At 36.4% G+C, this 24,153-nt stretch overlaps 1 protein-coding gene across 1 annotated transcript in view; it reads right to left on the reverse strand.

The window, feature by feature from the left end:
- Nucleotides 1-1,962: 1,962 nt before the first annotated feature.
- EXOC2 (exocyst complex component 2) overlaps nt 1,963-24,153 on the reverse strand; it is a 125,489-nt gene continuing 103,298 nt past the window's right edge. The window contains exons 24-28 of the mRNA XM_015618996.2: nt 12,790-12,845; nt 9,665-9,787; nt 7,335-7,396; nt 5,488-5,547; nt 1,963-3,525 (exon numbers count right to left, since the gene is read on the reverse strand). Coding sequence (XP_015474482.1) covers nt 3,432-3,525; nt 5,488-5,547; nt 7,335-7,396; nt 9,665-9,787; nt 12,790-12,845 — 395 coding nt within the window. The 3' untranslated portion in view covers nt 1,963-3,431. The remainder of the gene's footprint in view (nt 3,526-5,487; nt 5,548-7,334; nt 7,397-9,664; nt 9,788-12,789; nt 12,846-24,153) is intronic.

Below are 24,153 nucleotides of genomic sequence, written 5' to 3' on the forward strand. Positions count from 1 at the left end.
CAACAATAAATTATTATTTTTTTCCTCTGAACATACATAAGAGCATTTTTAACTAATGTAGAATCAGAATAAGCAAGAATTTTTATTTTTTTTCCAGCTTCATGTTCTGTACAGTGTTACACTGGTTTTCATAGGCCTATTTGATCTGCATCTCGCTACTTAACAATACAGCAGAGAAATGATGCTATTGCTTCAGAAAGGTTTCCTTGGTTCTGGATGGCAAAAGGCTGCCCGGGTAGAAAACAACAACAAAAAATCTCACCTTCACCACAAAGTACTCTCTCTTCAGGGAGATGAAATAGCTTTGGCAAAGGTTGAGAGATTGGATTTGTTTTACAAGGCCAGCAGTCATGTGTTATGGAGCAGCCAAAAGCCCCCTGCAAAGCACAACTGCTTCTTATTTTCTTCTCTGTTGACACACAGTGAAATTAAACTGGTCAGAGTCCTGGAAAGATGCAAGGGGTTTAGCACACAGAATACAACCTGCCTGATACTCAGGCATCTCATGCCTATTCTTATCCTTAAAATTCAGCACAGGTAGCAGGACTGTGGTTATTTCTATATTAATAAACCAAGTAGCTTTTAAAAAGCTATAGGAAGATGTTTAACTTGGACACTGACACACTATGAGCACACTTCATAAATTATTTCTAAAGAATGTCAATTAGAAAAACAATTTTGTGAGTGAGAAGAAACAGGATTTCTTCATTCTTTCATGCTACTTACTTGAGCTATTCCATGAAGTTAACCCCCAGATATGTAATGACTTTTCCCTATACTTCTGTAATTTTTCCCATCACTTTACAGGGGGATTAAAATATTTTTTTCCTGTGTTGTTCCTTAATTACATTTATGCAGCATTTTTTTTTATTCCCTCTTTGCCTACCTCTTGAACTATTCAAAATAAATGTCAAAATACAATAATAGAAGAATGCCTCAGCATCTCCAGAGGCTGAATATCTCAGCACAGCACATTATGGTTAAATTTTCCTGTATGTCTTTACTTACTTTTTATATATTTATTTATATATATATTATGTATTTATTTATATACTTACTTTTACTTACTTTTTTATATATTTTATAGCCTTATTATTCGCTATATTTTCCACTTATGTAAGAAATAAAGCTCTCTAGGTTTTTATTTCAATGACAATTTTTTTTCCAGTTTGTATCATTTTTTCTAAATTTTTCTAGAGGTTCAAAGGTCATGTAATAATTCGCTTTATTTTTCCCCTGTACTGTTTTCAGCATTTACCTTACTTTAAATGTCAGAGCCTTTCACTTCTGTTACTTTGATTTCCTTGCTGCATCTCCTCTCTGCAAGCTGTAACTGATGGTGTATTCTGGTGTGGTCTCCCTGTATTTTCCCACTTTCAACAACACTTTTTAAACCTAATTGTATCTTCTAACAGTTTTTTATTGCAAAGCCCACACTGACCACTTCTTGTTTTTTGTAATCTTCTTTTCAGAGGAACTGTAGCCTGCTGTGTATTGGCTATGAAGCCTCAGCAGTCCCAAGGCCCCTTCCACACAAAGGGATTCCAATACCTCCTGTTGCTGCATGATGCTCGCTGACTTCCTTAATCCACAAAGTGGATTTATTCAAATGCAGTACTCTGACTTGACTGTGAACATTTATTCACATCAGATGGAAGTCAAAGAATATTTTGATGGATTCCACATTATTCTCGTTGCCGTCGATGAGATGTTCTGAAGCGTAAGTTACTTCAGAGAAGCACCTACACAAAAGTCTGACTTCAGGTTTTAAAGACAAGCAACAGGCTGCTGTAGTAAAAGATGAGTAAAAGAATGACCTTACAATAAAGAGATGTCTGAATGTATGTGCAGATAGTACAGATAACAGAATAGGTTTTCAATACGTAGAACATGTCTGATACAAATATAGAAATTGCAGACTGGCAAAATTCAAAGAAATCACATTTCTTGGAAAGCAAGGAATTCAAGTAGAGCTTATGACCATATTTCTTAATATTTTATTATTCTGAAGTGAAATCTTTTACACGACTGGATGACTATTTCAGTTAATACCAGCAGTTGAGACTATGACCATCGTAGAACGGACAACACTTAACAAAACAACATTGCTCCAGGTGCTTAATGATAATAGCATATATTTGAAGACTCACCCTTCCATTCAACATGCTGCTGCTACTTACACAGAACTTTTTAACAAGTAACTACATGTGCACCAAACTTTCTCCAAAATTACATATTATAGGAATTGCACGCTGCATTTTTAAAGCACATAACTGAGCTGACATTAAGAAATTGTTTGAAAACTATGCACTATTCTTGAAACGATTTACTCAAATTATTGTAATTACAGAAAGAATATATTACTACTGAATTGTTTAATTCCAAGCCATGATATAAGTTATAAAATTAAACCCATTTGTTCCCCCCAAAACAACAGCAACAAAACTGCTCTTCTCTCCTGAATCCCTATTCCCCCCATACAAATCCAATAACTAGTGGTGAAAAGAGGACTGACTAACAAGAGGAAGACAGCAGTAGTAAACCTGTAAGAGCAAGAAAAGATAAGAAGAGTAAGAAGGAAGAAGCAAAACAAATGATATACTGTGCTCCTCCTCACTATGTGAGAAGCTATTAACTATTCTACTCCGTAACACTAAAGAATATTTTACTTGGACATTTTTTCTACTAATCTTATAAACTCAGAGGGCTTTTCTGTTACTTGCCAATGAAAGTAGATCTTAATTCAGATGTGAAGGTTACCATCAATACTCAAATAGAAGGGAGAAATATGAGAGGCAGCAACATGTTTAATTAAAAATAAGTAAGAAAATAAAAGCCTCCAAGAAATCAGACTTACAAACACCAAAACTTTTGATGAGAACAGAAAAAAGTTACCATTTTTAAATGCAAAAGAAGTAGTGTACTTAATATGATATCTGGACATTTATTTGTCAGCTCTAGGGGGCAATGCCTATTACATACTTTTCGATAGTTTATAGAATTTGTGCCTTCCAGTCACTTCAGTATCACTATACACCTAGAAATTAAGACTGATACACTGAACAACATGAGTAATACTCAAATTTAGGATGAAAAATTTGCTAAAAATACATTTCAATATATTTTTAACAAGTGAAACTGAGACTACAGAACTACAATGAATATTTCTTCATGAACAAGTGTATGTAAACAAAATTGACTTAATTCCCCCCATAGAGTGATATACAGTAGACAGAAAACCATTTTATCGAAGTATGTAGGAACTGAAGTCTCACTCAGCAGGACATCCCATAACATTACTGAAAAAGCTGTATCTCAATTTATTTTCCAGTGGAATTGTTTTTAGTTTTTTTTAGAGTGTTCAAAGGAATTAAAGCAGTCCAGAAAAAATGTACAGTGTTTAAGCATATTTGTCTGCATTGTGCTGTTGTCTATGTCTTCATCATGGCTGATGAAGATGCTTGAAAACAGGTCAGCTGCAAGTGCATGCTGCTTTTGAATTTGTTTAGCAGCTCTTCTAGTAACCTGTGAAGGGAAAACAGTTACAACTTTAGGAGATTCTATAAAGGGAACAGTAACCACAAGTTTTGATTATTCTGTCTGTGACTTCAGGTATACTGTCTGCTTTTCTGGTGCAGTTGAATTGCAAATTTCAGTTCTCAGCCTTGCCTTTGGAAGATATTTGTAGATTTCTCTTAAGTATCATGACCGAAAGATAGTATGAGATAGTACAACTGTTCTAGGAGAAACATTAATTGACCCCAATCATGTTGTTTTTTCCCTAATACATAAACTGTGTATGAGTTCATTTGGGGAAATAACAACAGCTAATTTACACCTACCAAACTGTCAAGAAAGTTGATGGTGCAGTGGACAGTATTTTATTATAATCCACAAACTACAGGTGTAGGAGCAATGGTGTTGATGGGCCTGTTGTAGAAAATATTGACTGTAACAGTGGAGATGCATGAAGTTGTTCTGCAGTCTTGGCTGGTATTTTCTTTTTAATCTAGGGAATAATGTGATCTCTGAACTTTCTGCCCTATTTAAAAAAAAAGCCATATAGGGCAGACATGTATCACCTGAACTTTTTGCCATGCTGCATTACTGAATAGCCAGTAACAGAATAATAAAAAAATTACACTGTGTGTTTAAAAAAAACCAAACTAGCTCAAGAATAGCAACTTGAACCAAAAAATCAATATCTGCTTCTTCAGCAGGTCCCCTAGAAAATGATCATGTCCACATTAATCATTTAGCATTAACGATTAAATTAATCATTTAGCAATAATCAGTACTGATTGTGAATGAACACACATAAGCAGGTCTCAGTCAGAGCACAGATGTGTTATTTTACACAAATACATGTCAATTGCAGCAAGCTGCCTGGAACAATGACAATTGCCATGCAGTGACCTGGGAAACAGAACAAGTTCTGCTCTGTCTGCAACTCAGAACACTGAGGCAGATGTAATAATGATGTAGTTCTTGAGTCTCATTTGTCTCATGAAGCTCAGATACTTGTGACTAAGTGAAAAAAAAAATTCTACAGGTGTTTTGGAAAATTTGAGTTAAAAGATCTCTCCTTACTCAAAACTAATTTCTAACTTTAATAAAGCACAAGAGCTAAGTAAGAGGAGGAGGTATCTTGAGACTTGTTGTGGCTAGCATAGAGTAGGTTTGACTACACAGACAGAAGACATCTGGAAGAAGGCACAGACCATGGACCATCAGCTGCACAAATAGTCTATTTATGTGTCTACGAAATATTCTAAATTCTGACTGTTACGTGCAGTCTGATTTGATGCAGGAAAGTACAATGAAACCAACCTCTAGTTCAAACCATCTATACTTATATTACTCTACTCATTACAAATCTGTCCTAGTTTTACTTTACTAAGCTGTGGTTGTAAAATAGGCTACCAAATACCAGGCTGGATGTAGCAAAGCAATCTGTTTGTCAAAGGTTGTTATGGTGGATAAGGAAGAGCCCAAAATTCCTCCTCCTGATGTTAAGAGCGAGCCATGGACCCTCCTTATTTATTTTTAAAAGGAAACATGCCTGTTTTATGAGTTCCCCATATATCAGCTTGCAAAAACCTGAACTTTGTTCTAGGCCATTTTTTTTATTGCTACTAAATTCAGTAAAACAATACATTGCAACTCACAGAAACCTTAAGATTAACAAGGAAGGCTAAAATAGACTGATACTACAAGACAAATAAAAAGCTACAGTGAACTGATAAGACTAGGATGGGCAAGCTAGATATGTCACAAAACCATTGGCTCTTCTTGGTAATTTAATAGGCCATGAACAAGGCAAGGACTGAACTTATTCCCGACTCTGTCCAAAAAGGCTTCTGCTCTGTAATTCAGAAGGGTTAAATACAGTGAAAGTTAACCCTTTTATAACAAAGTTTTCTTACAAGAGTAACAAGCAATGGCTCCAAAGACCATAAAAGAAACAAGAGGGTGCATTGTACTCACTTTCTGTCAGTTCCACTTGAGAGCTGAGGCAAAGCTTCCAAAGCTTGCTTAAAGCTTGATCTGCAAGGAAAACAAAAATACTCATCTTCTGCTAGTACAAGACTCAGCATTTACAGTTTCTCTCTATAAATCCTATGTAGAGATGCTATATTTTATCCATTCTTTTTTTCAACAAGTTGACAAAATACTTACCTGAAACCTGACATCCATGTGCAAACAGAACATAAAACAGTCATGGGGTCAAGTGGGTATGCTGACATTCCCAATGGGATGTACATCATACATCAACACCAAATGTTAAATCAGCAGCTGATTGAAAGCTGTCACATCCTGGACTGTTAAAAAATTAACAGGTAGTGGCCAACCTGCCTTCTGCCTACAACTAAGTGACAGGAAGAACAGATAAAACACTGATTTTGTCTCTCTGTCCTTAGTAGACAGACCACTGCATTCTGCCTTACAGAAGGGTGCCCCTAAGAGTACTACAGTGGCTTTGCATAGAGGTAACAGTCATAGAATAATTTAGTTGGTAGGGACTTCAGGTCCAACCCTGATCTCAAAGTAGGGCTGATTTCAAGGTTAGAGGAGGTTTCTCTGGTTGATTATCCAGTCAAGTTTTGACTAACTCTAAAGACGGGGTTTCCACCCTGCTCTGGAACAGAAATGAGGGAACAATGCAGGACCTGCACAGAGAGGTAGAATCTTGCCAGCAAAAGATTAATATGGTGACTTGTGGCAACTACTCCTAGTCCAGGGATAAAAAAAACCTTTATAAAGCTCCATCTTTCAGGGTTCACAGTGCTTTGCCCTATTACAGACAATATAATTTTGATTTTATCCAACCTGAGCACTAGTGCCAAGCAGTTTTTTTTTAGAGGTCTTTGTCACTATCAGACACTCAGCACAGGGAAGTGACTACTCTGAATTGGAATGCAGTGACACCAGTGGACACTATGTGTGACTCTATGAAGACACAGTAAGATCTGCACAAAACTGTTGGTTAGGTAAGATGACCATATTGTCACCTGCAGGGACATGTAATGCCAATCTTAAAATAATTGAAGGTAATTTAAATAATGAATGAATCTGCCCATATCCAATCCCCACTATAATCACCTAGAAATTTCAGTCAATCAACTTTACTCAAAACTGCTGACAGTTACCATAGCCTGTTTTAACATGCCTTGGCTGCATCAACCACTGATGGTACTAATGCTTTTCTTTCTCCCTTTATATTAATGTGTGTGAGTCCCCCACACTATTTATTTTTGGTTTTACCTCACTGAGAAATGATAAATTGGTGAAAGCCTTTTGAAGGCATTGATTCTAGGAGACAGTGTGAAGCTGAATTCCCTTTCTCTGATTAGGTGTGTGGAGAAGGAGCAGGGTATTATATAAGCCTTTGGAGAGCCTTAATTCTACATATCCCTATAAGGGGACCCTACCAGTATCTGGATCTGTAGGCATCCTGATGCATCTGGCAGGTTGTTTAGTGCTTTATTAGACTGCTGTGAAAAACTGGATAAAACTCATCAAGATCTGCTTGTGTCTGGCTTTAGCATAATTATCCTCACCAGCTGTATAGCTGTTAAGAAGTTTTACAATCTGTTTTTAGTGGCAAATATTAGTTTGTGTCTAAAAAGTCCAAGTGAAAAACAACAAAAATGTAACTATTTTCTTTCAACTGATGAAATCTTAATAGGCATCTGTTTTTTGTACATTTACATAGTAGATTGCATACTCTATCTGAAGGAAAATTCCTTTATTCTAAATTTACATTTTGTGTTTTTGCATGTTTACCAAGGATTCCATTACACTGCTAAAAGTGACATTACAGCACATCTTACTTGCTTTCAGGTGTTAGGTATATGGCCACGGTATCCCTCAATGCACAGATTTCAAGTTTTGCCTAAAGACAGAAACACAAATATTGAAACAATGACACAACATCCTTTCACCAAATGTATACAAGTATCCCAAAGCTTCACCTTCTTGAGAAGCAAATACTATTTCACACTGCCCTTGTAAGAAGCCTTGCCTTTAACAGTTTATTTCCTGTATTCTTTGTTGCCACGCTGTTCTGTCAGGATACTGCTCAAAGGAACAATTTCATACTTCTGATTCAAGTCAAACTGTTTACACAGTCACTGCGTAATAGTCAAAAAACACTGGTTTGTCTCTTGGTAACGGTAATAAATCTTCAATTCTGTTTCACCTTTTCTGTACTGTGATAGAAAGACAGAAGGATGAAACTTTTTTTTTTCTTTTTTAAATGAAATATAGTGAGCTTAACCTCTCACAGCACTGCTTAGCCAGGGAAGAAAGAAACACAAAAGTACAAAAATCTGTCAATACACATTCTATGCTTGGTTCTCCTGTATTTTTTTTTTTTTTTCCACCAGTTGAGGAAGTAGAATGATTGTACTTTGTTTCTTTTTTGTCACCTGGTGGGCACAAGAGCTTGGGGATTTTACTTCTGCACTGTACTGTGTGCCCAGGTATTAATTTTCACTTAGGTAAACTGTGGAGAAGACTGAACTCACAGATTAAATAAACTTCACAGATCATCCTTTGGTATTTGAAAAGTAATCATTATCATCGTAACTTTTATATGAAATAGAAACATTCTGCAAGAGATCATTAAATAATTTCATTTAAAAATACAAAGTGAACTTCATAAAAATTTACATTCTGTTCTTTTAAGCATAAAGATGAAATTTAATCCAGTTAGACATTACAGTAACTGATCTACATTTAGACATAACCAATGTCATTAATCTTCCAAAACAAAGCTTTCAACAATGCAACACAGAAAAGTAATTCCACCTCTAATGAAAGCCTTTGGCTTTAAGGTATTTCCCTCATCCCTCCTCTAGGAAGGAAGACAGCTAAAATTGATGCTTTTTCAGAGCCAGAACTTTCTGGCACAAAATATAACATAGCCACCCCAAATTTTATATGAAATGCTTTCCTCAACACAGAACATTTTGCTTCTTTTTGCACAGTGCTCCAAGCTCAAGAGATGTGGACTTTGAAGTCCTATGCTTGAGATTCTAGAGTCTCTTCTACATTTTAGGAGGTACCAGTATCCCATTCTCGAGGACCACAGCCTAAGTTCACCTGGTAGAAGGGTGAGCCCTGCAAAACTGTAGGTCATGGGATGTGGGAACACAGAGTGAGGCTTGAATGAGAATTTTTTTGTTCAACCTAACAAGGCTTGCACAACTCTCACACTGCTGGTGTCTGTCAGAGAGGATTTTCCATGTTCAGAGGAACAGAAAATGACCATGAATGACAAACTTACAGTAAGGAGAGAAAAGATGTTCAATTATGGGTTTTGGCAGCAAGTCCCTACAGTGGGTTGTTTAATCAGACAAAAGGGATAGAGGATAGAGTTGTTATTCATGGATTTGGTTTAAATACAGAGTCAATCCTACTTGGCTGTGATCTTCCTATACTAATTCTCTGTCCAATGCCATTACTAGCAGCAGTTTGAAAATAAGGCTTACAACTGGATAATTATTTTCCCATCATAATGCAAGAATGCTGTCACATACAATGCAAACAGGGAGTTTGCTCTTTTTCTGTAACAGTCATAGCAATGTGACTCAGAGGGATTTTTTAAAAAAAGGTGTTTTTCTTAGCATCCTTTAAAGCTTACCCAACAGCAAGTACAACTACCAATCCAGCTGTAAATAAAGACAACAAAGCCATTCTGCCCATGTTACAACAACATGGTATTGTAGAGAGAATATAACAAACAAATGACTAGTCCTGAAATGTCTTACAAGATCTTACTGCATCTTGTTTTAGGGATTTTTAAATCTCAAAATATCACTACATTGTTTTTTTCTTTTAAAGTGATTTTTTTATGTCAGGCCAAAGAAAGTATTCGACAACATTTCAAAGAGATACCGTTCCGATGCTTTTTATCTCATAGGATACTGGTAGCCTTTTAATGCTGTCTAATAAAGATAACCCAAAAATATAATCAAACTCAAGAATCAGTATCCTGAAGGGTATTCATCCATAAATCTGAAATAGGTTGTAAACTAATCCATTTTATCTCCTTGCTTTCACTGCTACAATAAATCAAACAAATACCCAGATTATACCTCTGTCTGTTATTCTCAGTTTTCCAGATTCAGATGTTTGACAGAATGAAGTATTCAGGTACCTGTAAAGCTCCATTTTTGCTGAAGGATGAAACACACTGCATCAGTCGACTCAGTTCTTCAGAGACTGCTTCTACAACCCTTGACATTACCCGAGGAACTAAGTCTTTGGAAATGGTAAACACCTAGGTTTTATGAAAGAAGAACCATAAGCACAACACCTGCATTAATACAAATATTTTCAATACTAACATTTCAATAAGAAACATAAACCTCTTTGACTGAAAGGTCTCCTTAATTTTTACCAATATACAAAAAATTCAAAAGAAACTAGAATATGAAGGATGTCTTTTGATGCTTGCCCTGCACTTGGACCAACCCCCTCTGTTAACAGCAAATTTGGCTATGTGATTTGTGATAACCTTGCTATACCAAAAGGCAGCTAAACTTCAAAATATGTTTGGCTGATGGTTGCAGGTAGTCACGGGGCTGTAGATAGACCACTATCTTGTAGATAGCACCTTTAATTCAGAGTTGTGTGTCTGACTGACACAGTTACACATTCAGCTGCTTTTTACCCATGTATTTTGCTATTTCTTTTAGACTCCTTTATATTTGACCAGTGTTGAATGGCTAGTGGCATTGTACTCTATGGCAGAGATAAACATTTGACAGCCTGTGTGAGTATGAGGGTGTCAATGGATTTTCATTTAGACTCTGCTTCTGCTGCCATTTATTAGTTCCCTGGCAAAAAGAATTAACCCTTACTGGTATTCCCATGTGTCAAGACCATCTTTTTAGCCACTTGTTTGTATAACTTGTAAAAAGTGGAATATTCAGAATAGTAACAGCAATACAAAATTATTAAATCTATGCTTGAAGCAAGGTATGAGGAGACCAATATTCCTTAAAGGGAGCTTTACAGAAGTGAGAAATTGTTGGGGATTTTAAAAAAAAAAGTATGATTTTTTTTTATAGAGAATTTGGGAAAATGTAGGCCAAGAGGTTGGAATATAGGAGGAAGTGAGATTATAGGTCAGACAGACCAAACTTGTGTCAAAGCTTAAAGGTGATGATAAAGCTGCATTAAACTGCACAGGGCTGGGAGAGAAGATGACACAAGAAGCTGGAGTGGTGTTGTATGTGAGTTGAAGTATGTGACTGGAGTGGTACAAGAAGGAAAATGAAATGTATAAAATTTTGAAACACTTCCCCAGTTTCAGCTTTGAAACACTCTAAAGAATTAAGTAGTGGATTGTTTTGCTGGAATACCTTTGCCTTTATGCAAAGTTTAGATCCCATGTCTGACATGGAAATTTATTAACTGACAGAAGATATTAATACATACATGTAAAAATAAGCAAGGGGAAAAAAACCAAAGAAAAAGATTTCTACAGAGTTTTCAGTGATTTCAATAAAGAACTGTGTAGCAGGCATCCCATAAAGGCTGACCATTCCAAAAGGCAGGTCTGCACCACCTGCCAAGTACACTGACCCCATAAATGTCAGCTACCAGCTGTTACCAGTACTGGAAAGGGGTGATCTTACTCAGCACCAAACATTGCTGACCAATTCAACACAAACATACCAGGAACATGCCCAAGGATCTACTGAGAAGAGAATATTTCTGCCTGCAATAAGCACTCTTGAAGTTACTTTATAGAATCCTGGAAAAATAATTCTCAGCAAAGATGAATCATCACAAATTTGCAATAAGAAGCCCTTATTTTGATTTCAGCTAAATTTGAATTTGAAGGTAGAGAAACAATTTTCCTTCCATTTCAGTCTACCCTTGCTATTCATCTACAGGTTAATTTTTGCTTTTTCAAACTACAGAAACTTGCTGTCTTGCTAACTAAACTTAAACCTGACCCAGCTTAAGAGAATTTCACCAGTGGAAATGGGAGTTTTGGCTTGATACACGTTCCCATATTTCTGTAATATTTCACATCTAGAAATTTATGAGGCAATGCTACTTAGTCCAGAATCAGTATCGGTCTGAATGAAGAGAGCACAGCAGCGCACCTTTCTGCTGCAGCATTTTAACAAGTATGCATGCTTACAAGCCTAGCTCAATAAGTCACAAATGCCTTTGAATTTTTTAAAGCACAACTTCTAATTTACATTCTAATCAATTTCCACTACACTGATAAACAATATTAAAAATTGTTTTCATGTTGGTATATGTTTTTAGTGTTTCTTATTCCCTCGTTTGGAAGCATTTGGTAAAATCACAATGCTTGTGTGAAAGTTCTTCTGCTATAATTTAACACTGAAATAATATCAAAAATATTGCAAATAAAATTTGAAGTTCCTGAAAATATTTTAATTTATATGAATCCTTGTAATTTAAAAAGGAATAAGATAAGTAAAAGCCTCAAGTGAATCTCATTATAGTTTAATTACAGGGAAAAGAGTAGCCATACTTGTGGTATTTTGGAAGGTAAGAGTAGTATTACTACCAATGCTTCTACCAAGAGCAACAGTAATCTGTTAACACTCTTGATGATGAGAAGGATGATTATGTAAAACACAGGCTTTAACTTAAAGAACCATAGAAAATTCCTGCAAATAATTCCAAAAGGCTAAATAACTGCACCCCTCTGATCTTATGATGTTATAAGCAATGTTTTAACTAGTACTCCCTAGCCTAGGTAGCCATTACCTACCTAGGTATTTCAAGCAGTATTTGTGCTGTGCAAAGACTATAAAACTTGATTTAGCTTTTCTATTTCCATTGTATGTAGAAGACTACCATATATTGGCTTTTCACTCTGAGTGGCATGTGTTGAACACTTCTTTCAAGGTGAAACAGAAGTTAATTTACAGATGTTGTGGAAAATAAAGATAATCAGAGAAAGAGAGCATCATAACTAGCTATATATCTATATATTATCTGCATGGAAAGGGAGAATTTAACTTTAGAATTTGGCTTTCCTCTTTATCAGATAATGGAGACAAAAAGGTGTAATGGGGTGTTAGAGAGGATAAACAGGAACTACTAATCTCCTTCTACCCATAAAAAAAGTTATCAGTTGCATAACAGGTTGGCTAAACCTACTCTAAAACACACCTATAATGAAGACACTTTGATAAAAGGGTGAAAAACCCTGGTGAAAGTCAGGATTTACCAGGAAAAGTACACTGAAATCATATAAGCATGATACAATCTGAAGCTTCTCCTCACCTCTGCATGCACAGCAATGATATTCACTAATGCTTCTTTCAAGTAGTTTCTGACACCTGAAACAAAAGAAACAAAATAATTACTTTCATTTTGTTGTCTCAACAACACCATAATATTCTGCTGTTCAATACAGTACTTTTTATTTTCATTTTTTACTACTACTTTTGCAATCAGAGGCAGAAAGAGAAAGTTCCATAGCCACACCACCAGTCTATTTCCTTTTTCAAATCAAATGGAGAAAGGCACATTTCCTTACAGCAGAAGGTTAAAAAAAGCCAGTAGGTTCCTGTTTTAGTATTCTTCTCTAGCAAAATAATTTCACCAATTCTGCAATTTAATAAAAAACTAGCATTATTAAAAAATACATTCTGGATGTTTTGCTAGAATACACACACCATGGCACAGAACATACACCACAGTTTGATAAGTTCTAAAGAACAAAGACAAGAGGTTTTGTTTGTATAACAGTCTTCAAGATCTTACTACTTTATCAGCTTCTCTATCTGTGAATTATTATAGATAGGAATAGCAAGGTCTCTTGTTTATCTGAAAGTGGTTCAGAATATATTACTCATGGCAGTTTATAGGAGATGTCATGCCTTAGTAGAAATTTCCTTTTGGGGAAGGTGGAGAAGTCAAATAAGCATTTTCTTGCCAAGCTTATGAAATGCATGTCAATTTACACTAACAAGTGAATTCTAAACAGAAGAACATCCAGCAATGTGTGCTTGAGTTAGTACAAGCTCTTAGTACTATCTGCTGCTGTAATTCTGTAACTTTCCCAGCCTGTACTCCAGCCGTCTAAGATTTAAATAAGGCAAAAATCTAAAATTGCCTCACTTATTTTTATGGCCACTTCACTTTGTAGGCAAAGAAAAATTAGAAAACATTCAACTTATTATGTATAAATGCTGGAAGTACAAAGTAATGAAAGAGGGTTAGTGATCCACATGACCTCAACTTCTGATTTTGATTAGTCTACCATTAATTAGAGAAAGTGCAATGATCCCATCCCTCCCTTCAATATATTCAATTGACAGTAAAATACAAGAATCATCGACAAAGACTGGTGAGACCACACAGCTCAGAGATCACAGTGTGATTAAGGCTAATGCTATAAAAATTACAAAGTGAACTTTTAATCAGTTCATCTTACTTGCTCCACCTTTCCTCAGATAACACTGATGCAGAAACTTAGTCCTGCTACAAAAAAAGGGGTTACCAGAGATCATAAAAATGAGCTGTTCTGTGAGAAGAGTAGCATCTCTCTACTGCCACCTCAGTCATGCTCATATCTTTAACCATTGATCACACAACTTGCCTCAAGATCTAAAAAGGTGACACTTTTTCTTTGTTAGACAATTATGGATAAAAAATTTATAAAAGTAGGACACAAGGATGACAGGACTGTCAGGGGCAAACATCTAGGATGTCCAATGGGATGCAGTCTGGAAGTTAGAAAAATACAAGCCTTTCTCCACATATTCCAAAACATCTCTAGTGCCTTTTCTCTTTACCTTTATTCTTCTCCTTAAAAATCTCAGTAGTTTTTTTCCATTTAAATTAACCCAAAGAGAAGTCAAACAGTATTGTTTACCAGGTTGCAAACTAAAAATTTCTTTCATCTTAGCAAATCAGTGAGGGAAGAATAAAGCAACACTAGAAATTTTATGAAACTGACTTTCTTTCTCCTTCCCCGTAACCTTGCAAAACAAAGCAAGAATGTTACACACCAATACTTGAACCACACCAAAAGATCACAGGTATATGTGGAAATGTAACACCCCCTTCCTTTTCCTCTTCTACTGTTTCCCTTCTTTTACTTCATTCTGGCCCTGTTTATATCCTCTGCACACTTTGTATCACACCCCAGAAGCAAATACAGCTTGACCAGACACTGAACAATGGTATGCAAATCACATCAAGAGGTACAGCGTGAATTTGGGAGCTGGTCTGCAGTTAAACCTCAGGGTGCAAAGCATTGCTTTTGGTCTGCAAACCTATATGGTATTCAGCTTTTGTCTGTCTACCAGCCTCATCTTGCGACAGTAGGATCTTTCATGTGGGAACTGTGATTTTACTTTTGCACAAATGCTGCACAAGATTCAGACTTCGACAGCCTCCCTTCTCTTGGGATACCTCAGCACTGCCATGGCACGTTCCTCGGTCAATCAAAATTTCATTTGTAACCTAAACAGCATTTCTTTGGCCCAACTGAGTGTTCCCTAATGCCGTATCTCACTCAAACCCTGCTACTGCTGGGGAGCCGTAAGGAAAGTACAGAGAGGGGGGCTGCCATATCAAACACAGGGCACATGTGTCTTCTGCAGAGGTGGCCAGCAGGCTGAGCTGGGAAGAAGTGTTATCAAGGAGCTGAGTGAAAAGCTACATTGGATAGTGACTGAAGTGGGGTGTGTAAAAGGTGATGTGGTTCCAAGGAAGAATCCTCATTTCCCACCTATCCCACCTAAACCCCCGAGGCAGCGTGTCTCTTCTCATGCATTCATGCAACTTGGCTCAGGGTAGGAGCTGCTAATTCTGTCTGCTGCTGTAAGCACCCAAATTAAACAGCTTTTGACTGTGCCAGTAAAAGTTGCCTATCTCTATATCTGCAGAAACTCTCCATCATAACATATTTCATGAAGACTTAGTTCCCAAGTTGCCATCACTGTTATAACTAAGTTGCTAAGTACTATGTACTGTTAATTTCTAAAAGCATGAAATACTAATATCAGCAACATTAATGGCAGGTGTTGAACACCACTGTCTGATGGTTCTCAGCTAAGGTGAAACACTTATTTGTGTCAGAACTCAGAAGGAATTCAGTAAATGGAATGGAGATGGAAGCTGTGGTAAAAATTGAGAGTAGCTCAGTATCACATATTTTTGGCCTATCCCAGTAGTGTGATAAAATTATTAACTTAAACCTCAGTGAAAGGGCATAAGCAGACGTATTTTATCTTCCATCCTTGTACCACACACAAGGACAAATGAGTGAGCTAAGAACTTAAAGGAGATTAGGGCTACTGGGATTGCAAGAAATAATTAGGTGTTCCTGACCTTTCATAGCAGGCTCAGTCCTGCAATGACTGCAGGATCAGTGAGCTCAGTACCAGCACAAATATTTCCTCAGTTTCTTCGACAGGTTTTACAATTTAAGAGCAAATAATTCAGCACAAACTGTGCAAAGCTATGCAGTGTAGAGACAGTCTATGTATATGAAACTGCAGTTGCCTTAATTGCAGCATTTAATAACCAGAAAGACCTTGTCTTGGTAAGCTAAACAAGCCAAAGACAGAAAGAACATGCAACAAAACACTCTAAAATTCCAATTAATGGAACCAGACAGGGAAAGAAGGGAGAGCTATGCAAGGTGAAGGACAACACAGGCACAAGAAAGAAAGAAAAGAATAAGTGAACTGACCATCAGTGAAGTTAGGCTGGAAATAAAAGGTCAGTGTGTAAAGGTTTGCTCTAAGCTATGAAATATGTGGTTTTATGACAGTCATTGCTGCTGGGGGGGTCAGTTTCCTACCACAAATAGAACATAAGTAAAAAGGGTATTTCCCCCCAGCTCTTCCTTTTGTCTCATTTGTGAACGATTTGATTTTTGGATGTGGAGACAAAGCCAAACATATTGGAATGTCAGGACCTGCAGGCATAGTTAGTAACTGTACTATATTTTGAAAAGTTACAATTAAAAAATATCCAATTTCTGATTTATATCACTGTACTGTTTGTGGCAGGCTTTGCTGAAGCAAAGTATTACTTTTCTGGAGTATGATTCACTGGTAATACAAGCAGTGGCATCCAACTGTGAATTTGTTGTGAAATTCATTTCAAAATGAAAAAATTCTGTCTAGAATAGAATTTTTGTGCAGCTTTCTCTACAACTGTTCAGCAGCCCACGCAATTACAGTTTTTGGGACACCATGCTGCCAGTCCTATTATACAGCACTGAAAGCTAATGCACCATGTAACTGTAGGTTGCAACTATTAGGCTAATCAAGTGAAACATAACATTCTTAAGTCTAAAATACCTCTTATTTAGCATATTGAAGCACAAATACAATGCCTTTCTACTGCTTCTGACAGAAATGTGTTAAAGAAAGTCTCAAAAAGCCCTTGCAATTTCTCTGAGGAAAATGTTATTATTCTGTTACAACATAAATGCATTCCACTCCCACTCTATTCTTAATACCAAAGACTGAATTCTGGAATTCTAGCTGCCACTAACAAAGCCTCAGCATTGCTCTAAAGAAAAATGGATGGGAAGACTTAAGACATAAAAATGAAGGACAGTTTCAGCCATCAACTATCACAATGGCTGACAGAAATTAAAATAGCAACTTCCAATTCTGGACTCTCCACTTCTCTGGTACTTTCTACCAGAGAAATATATAATAAAATTATTCATTAATTTCCAGTTTACATGGCCTATTAATTTTATTTTATTTTTTATTTTTTTACAACTTAAATGTGTCAGTCTATGTTACAAAGCAATTTTAGCAACACTCTAAAGTTGCAGCAAGGATGACTGTGTGAATGATGGGAAAAGCAGAAGGGAAAAAGGTTTGTGGTTCTGAGGAGTAACAGAAACCAAACTTTCAGCTTGCCAATACAGGAGTCATTCAGGAGATCTTCAGATGGTGTAGTGCTACCAGTTGTCCCACTTGTAGTTCTCAGAGATATGTTTCCCCCAAGTACTTATATGACATCGTTATACTACGAAACCCCCAAAGTGACTGAATAATCCTGCAAGAGCTGGGACTTACACATACCACATGTGTAATTTTAAAACACAGGGAGGCTACAAAAACTTTCATGCAAAAAAAGAGCAAAGGCTGCACACAGAGTAAAACTGAACTCGTCAAGCTGCTTTTTCTGTGCCAGAAGCTAACACGGGTCTTCAAATGTTCCCAGTCCTTCTACAGTAAACTGATAGTGTGAAGGATGATATGAGCTTCAAACATTTTTTAAGCCTTCTGCAGGCTCAAGAGTTCAAAGAATGAACTGAACTTCAGTGAGGACAACAGAAACATACAGGAAATTTTAACCCAGGCAGACAGAGTTTGACACACTTTTAACTCTTGTGAGATTGAAACCTCATTTGAGATTGACAACTGGGAATCCAGCCTCGCTGCTGCCTCTCACCAAACCAGCCTTTTAGCTTGCCTCTTGGTTTGCATGCAAAAAGGAGGAGGAAAGGATAAATACACATAACTTAAGAAAAAAGCAGGTGATGTCAGGAGATACCTCTGCTTATCAGCAGCAAACCAGACATGAGGATGAGAGGCTATGAAGGGTCAAAAGAAAAGAAAAAAGGCAAATTTAGTTAAAGAGAAATCATGCAGGAATATTGAAAGCTACTGGTCCTTTTTGGAAGAGCTAGAAAAGCCATCCACAGGAAATTTTACAGTTTGACAGCTGCCCTTTTTTTTTTTTTTTTTTTTTTTAAATAAAGAAGACTGAACAGTTCTTATTATGTTGACTAAGCTACCAGTCCTGTTTCACGACTGAGTTGACTGCCTTATTAGAAACCTAAGCTCTGAGGGACTGAAACAGAAATGAGTGTTGGGTAGGCACAGAGCCACCAATTTAGGGAACAACAGAGAGCATTCTGAGACCATTCTGTAGGAGGTCAACACTTAACTGGGCAAGTAACTGCAGCTGGTGGTAGCAATGTTTCTTAGTGCTTCTGTAAAGAGAGCACTAAATTTGTTTGCCTTAAGGCTTGAGCATGACTTGGTAGAAATAGGAAAACTGATGCCTGGGAGTCTGAAGTTTTGCATTTTAAGACACATCCAATTGTACGCAATATTTTTTTACAATTTATTGTTCTGTTTGGTGGGTTACACCAGTAACAGTCAATTAGTCTGAAACCTCTTTTTTTCCTGGTTACTTTTTAATGAAAACTTTCCTGAAAAAAAAAAAAATGTACAGAATTTGTTGATCCAAAAAGATTAATATTTTTCATATCTAGCTGCAGAACAGCAATAATTGCCTGTTCCTGGACATTTCATTTGCTACTCTGATAGTAAATTTAGAGGAGGGTGAATGCTAAAAAGTATTTCATCTAGTCTGTTCTAATGAAGGAACTGGCTTTTAAGTTTTTTTATATATATATTCTTTACAGTTACATTACACCCTATTGCCAGATTTAAGCAGAACGGTATTGGAAATGTTAATTTCTAAGCTTCATATATATCATGCCAAACTTTACAGCATGTCACACACGAAGTGTTCTGAACTGTATGTCAGTTAAGCTCCCGCAGCTCTTCTCTAAGTTTTTAATTTGCTATGTGAAACTGTTGGAAATAAAAAAAAAGCTGCACACATCTACTGCAAGTCGTTAATCAGTGCTGCGTAGTGCACATTAAAAAAGAAACTAATGAATGGTATCCACAAAGCCATGTAGATATAACTTCTTTAAACAGTCTGATTTTAACTGTTAAATTTCCTCTAGGTTCTGGCTGCACTGCAGCTACAATAGCAGTATTTAATACCTGCTTTAACTAAAATTATTCTGCCACAATCTCTAGTGTGGTCACACTCTTCCCCAGTGCAACTCCTGTTGCAGAAGGATAGTTAGCAATATTCCTTTTGGGATGGCAGACAATTATTTGTATTTCTGCAGCTCTTGAAAAGGCAGACTGTACTCTGCAACACACCGAGTGAGCCCTGTCTTGCCCTGTGCAGTCCATGTGGGAATTTCAAGCTTAGATGGATCCTCCTGACAAACCAAGCTGCCCCACACACCACAAAATTTCACTTTTCAATCTAGCCTAAACAATAACTTCCAGCTAAAATCAAGTAATCTCTTTCCAAACCCCAAATATTTAAACAGGTAAGACAGAAAGGCTGGGAGGGGAAGAGGCTCTACAGAGTAAAACACTGTCTGAGGTCACAGCAGGTCAGCACTGCCTCCATGCAAAACCTGCTTGAACAATTTTTTAAAAAAAGGTTATCTGTGCAGAGGTGTTTTGGTAGAAAAAATTTAATTTACAAGATCTACAGATAATTCCAGGCTTCCCATACTTATGGATCACTGCCTGACACCTCCAGTGCATGCAAAGATCTATCAACTACCTCATCCCAAGAAATGAACAGGAAGCAGCACAGAATAAAAGTGAAAATTCAAATGAATACCAAAAAAATTTTATTTTTAGGGTGCAGGATTCCAAATAAACATGACTTATAATGTACCGTACATATAAAATATTTCAGACTCAGGGTACTGGACTGTGAAGTACATATAGGAAAAACCAGTTTATATTACTGGGATTTCCCAACATTGGGAAGTATTGGGAAGGCATTTATAAAGGAATATTCCTTATATGAAGAAACAAACTTATTACTTGAATTTTTCAGAGCACTTAATGTGGCTTTGAACAAAAAACCCAAAACCAATTTGGATTTAGAATCAAATGCCCAGGATGACATGAAAAAGGTTGCCATCTACTATGGACGAGGACCAACAGCACAGCGTGCCTGAGGCTGCATTAAATGCATTTAAAAAAATGTATTGGCCCCCAAAACTATTCAGAAAACTAATATTTATAACCAGGGAAAGTTTAATGTGACTGACAGTCTGTTTAATTTTGCATGTTCCCAGAATAACAAACTGTAGTTGCCTCATTAGAAAATGCCCTAAATGATTTAATGTTTCTGGAAAATTATTTTGAGAGCTAGCAACTATTTGCAATTACTACAGTAAATGTGATACCCCATTTAGAAAAGTAGTCTTTTAATTTCCCAGCAGCCTACACCTCTCAGGATAGCTCCCTAACTTATAGGAATAGACAGAAACCTAACTTGTTTGCATGCATGAGCCTTTCATGAACTACAGCACTGGTACATGAGTATGTTATGCTATTTTACTGAAGTGCCCCCACCCACACAGTGATATAATCTAACCTGACACCCCACAGATGCTAAAAAAATATATATCTATTAAAAAAAGTAGAGATGTGACTTGGAATTTCCCCATGGACATAACAAAGCAGCTTACCTTTATTCTTTACAGCAGCACAAAGTTTTCTCCCTTAAAAGACAGTTGATAGGAAATCAGCTTCAGCTAACAGTGGCCTGTTTTCTAAATTAAGGCAGCCAGAAAAGCCTGCTTATTTCTTCCTAATTACTAAAAATACATTTGCTATCATGCTTTGTTGTTTGCCCTGAATAAAAACATTTCCAGAAAACTGCTTGCAGGATGCTAAGAGCAGAACTCGTATCTCGCAGTAGCTCTCAAAATACAGGAGATCCACCAGGTCACAACCTTTATCACCACCTAAGTGACCTTATTTGTTTATTCTATTCCTTCCTCATTTTGACCCACTAATATTTTTTAATTTGATTTGAAAAAAAATAATAATTAGTAGCTCTCACAAACTAAATAATAAGAAGTGCAAATAATGGCTTTCATTTACTTATTGCTTCTGTTTGCCCAAAGAAATACAGATACCACCTCTTAGAGATTTAAATGGACATTATCATGGTCAGTAAATTCCTTACTTCATAGTAAGATTTATGCAGTCTGATTGGTAGCACTATTTTTACAACCTTCAAACATGATTATAAGTGCTTTTAAAAATATGTGCATAGTATATTAACAAATACATACAGATAATACCCTAAGTACCATTAAAAAAATACCATATCTAAGGCAAAGGTAAGTTAGTGGAAAGTAATTATTTAAGACCAGTCTAGAATGAAAGACATAATTACAGCATTCACAGAATTTTATGGATCCATATGATACACCTGAGCCAAGTTAAATGTCACACAACTGCTCCATTGTCATTAAAACAGAAAAACCCACTTAAAAATAGGGACTCCAGAATCTCATTTTAATTTAAATGAGAATGTGAAATTTCTCACTAGGCCACTTCCTGCTATTGCTGGAAACATTCCCTCCTTTAAACGGAGATGGATTTCAAGGTACTGTACTTAATGTTGTTTTGAAAGCACATTAAGAAGAAAATGTGAACGTGTAGGCAAACTGGAAACTCTCTGGAGAGATTACCCACTTATTTAACCACATTTCCTGTTTTTTAACCCATTTGTCCTAAGTCAGTCCTTAGAGTACTGACAAAAATAGATACAAGTGTGCTATAAATAGCTCATTAGCAGGCTTTTCTCGGTAAAACTGAAAATGTTTTGATAATCTATTGTTCTCCATACTAATTAAACTGTGAATCAGATTAATGTTTTCTCGAAATTTTTGTCTGCATAGCTCACGTTAATTATAAATATAGAGTGCCTTGGGAATCTGAGAAAAAGTCCCAAGAACTAATAGTGACCTAAAAAATAGCTATCAATAATTGAAATTTAATGAAAAAATTACTGGTAACCTATGTGGTGAAGTGCTTTTACAAACAACAGTTCTGAAGCAAGGGAAGAGGCTGATCATGCAGTCAGAACCTTTTAAATACTTTTGAGATCTGAAGGCCAGAATGCTACATCATTGAATTAGTCACCTTGCACTTATTTTCAACCATGGTAGTGTGTTCATCTAACACAGTGAACATCATTTGAAGGACCTGACATAAGTAGCCACAAAACTAATTTCTAAAAATATTAAATGTGAAGGCTTTTCAGACTTTTGTTACCTGTAGTTTTTGAACTATTTTAATTCAGTCAATAGAAATTATGCCATGACATTCAAAGAACCTGAAAGTTTATATCTTCCAGTTGCCTTGGAGTAGCAAGAGTTCTAAAGACTGCCAATACTGTGATTAGTACCTTTGTCTATGCATTAACTTCAGTCTACAAGAGGAAAACACCAAGAGAATAATACTGGTTCTGATCCTTCTTGCACAGCCCAGACTGAGATATCTTTAAAGCTGAAGCTGCTGTGACTGTTCTGAACCTTCTGCTATCCCATTCAAACCACAGGGTACAGGGAATTAAATTTAATTCCACAGGGAATTAAAGTTGAAGAGGTCTACCCAATATTGTTGCTTTCCCTACAGATATTAAACTCCACTGCTTCTGTGATGGGATAGAACACAATTTCCTTTATTATTAAAAAGGAGCAAAATCTGTTAATTGTGAAAGACTACAGCAGAAAATGCAAAACCCAACAGTGCTTCACTTGGGAAGGAGAGGTGTTTGTTAGCATCAAATGCCTAAAAGAGAAACAGATAGCTGGAGGCCAATTTGTTTTGTATGCATGTTCTTGGAAGGATTTTGTTGAGAGATGGATTTATTTTCACTTCCTCCAAACACAGTAATAAAGCATAAAGGACATTTTACCAATCCAGACATAAAGGTCTTGAAGAAAAGATGCTGCATATCATAATTAGAACTGAAACATGAAAACTCTCAAACTGCACAAATTTTTTGCAGAATCAGTCAAATTTCAGCCCACTAATCAGGTAATAAAGAATGTAAATGGTGAAAGAACAACAACCAAAAAAGCCCCAAACCCCTTAAACCAAAAACTCCAACACACCAATGTAAAAAAATACCTAATTCAGAGGTTATAGCCATTCATACCCCTCCATCTCTGCATACACAGGTTTCAGCTCACTCAAATCACCACTGGTAAAGAAATGCATCCATGATCCTCATGTGAACCCAGTACTTGAGATACATGACCCACAGAAATTTGTCATTTTTTGTTGTCATTTAAGTAAGAGCAACATACAGACTTTACAGCACTCTACAAGCGCAAGCACCAACGTGTGGCTGTAACCCATGAAAGCAACCTGGTGTCAGAACAAGAATACAAACACTTTACAGCCAACAGTGCACTGCTCTGTAGATTTAACATTACTTAAAAATACCTTACCATTTTTTCTACTTCAGCATTAACAGCTTTGGGGATGCTAAGTGGTTTTTTTTTGGTTTTTTTTTGGTTTTTTTTTTTGGTGTTGTTGAATTAAAGTGGCTATATGTTTGACTTAAGGGAAAACCCAACAGTAGAAATTAATTACAACTATTAAAGTAGGTGGTTTGAGGAAGATGAAAAAAAAAATTGCACTACAAGAAAAGACTTTTCACCCAACTAAAACATACCATCTAAACCAAACCCATTTTTCTTCCTGAATGGAAAAAAAAAATCAGGTTCTGAAGAATGAAATTTATGCGTGAGACACTTAGATATAACAAACCCTCCTTCTTGACAAGAAAATGAATACATCTATGGATGACTCAGTATTACCTGAACTTTATCTACCAGCAATCCATTTGCTGTAGAATGCTGCTTCTTTTTCCAGAAGAAAAATGTTTAACACAATTCTTCCCTCTGCCCGCCTTGATTTTCAGCATATAAAAGTTACAGCATTATGTATCTAAGTTCTACTATCACTAGATCTTTACTATAAGAATAATTTTAATGCTAAAGGATTTTCTTTTGAT

This window comes from Parus major, chromosome 2 (assembly GCF_001522545.3).
Source record: "Parus major isolate Abel chromosome 2, Parus_major1.1, whole genome shotgun sequence".
In the NCBI taxonomy this organism is placed as follows: domain Eukaryota; kingdom Metazoa; phylum Chordata; class Aves; order Passeriformes; family Paridae; genus Parus; species Parus major.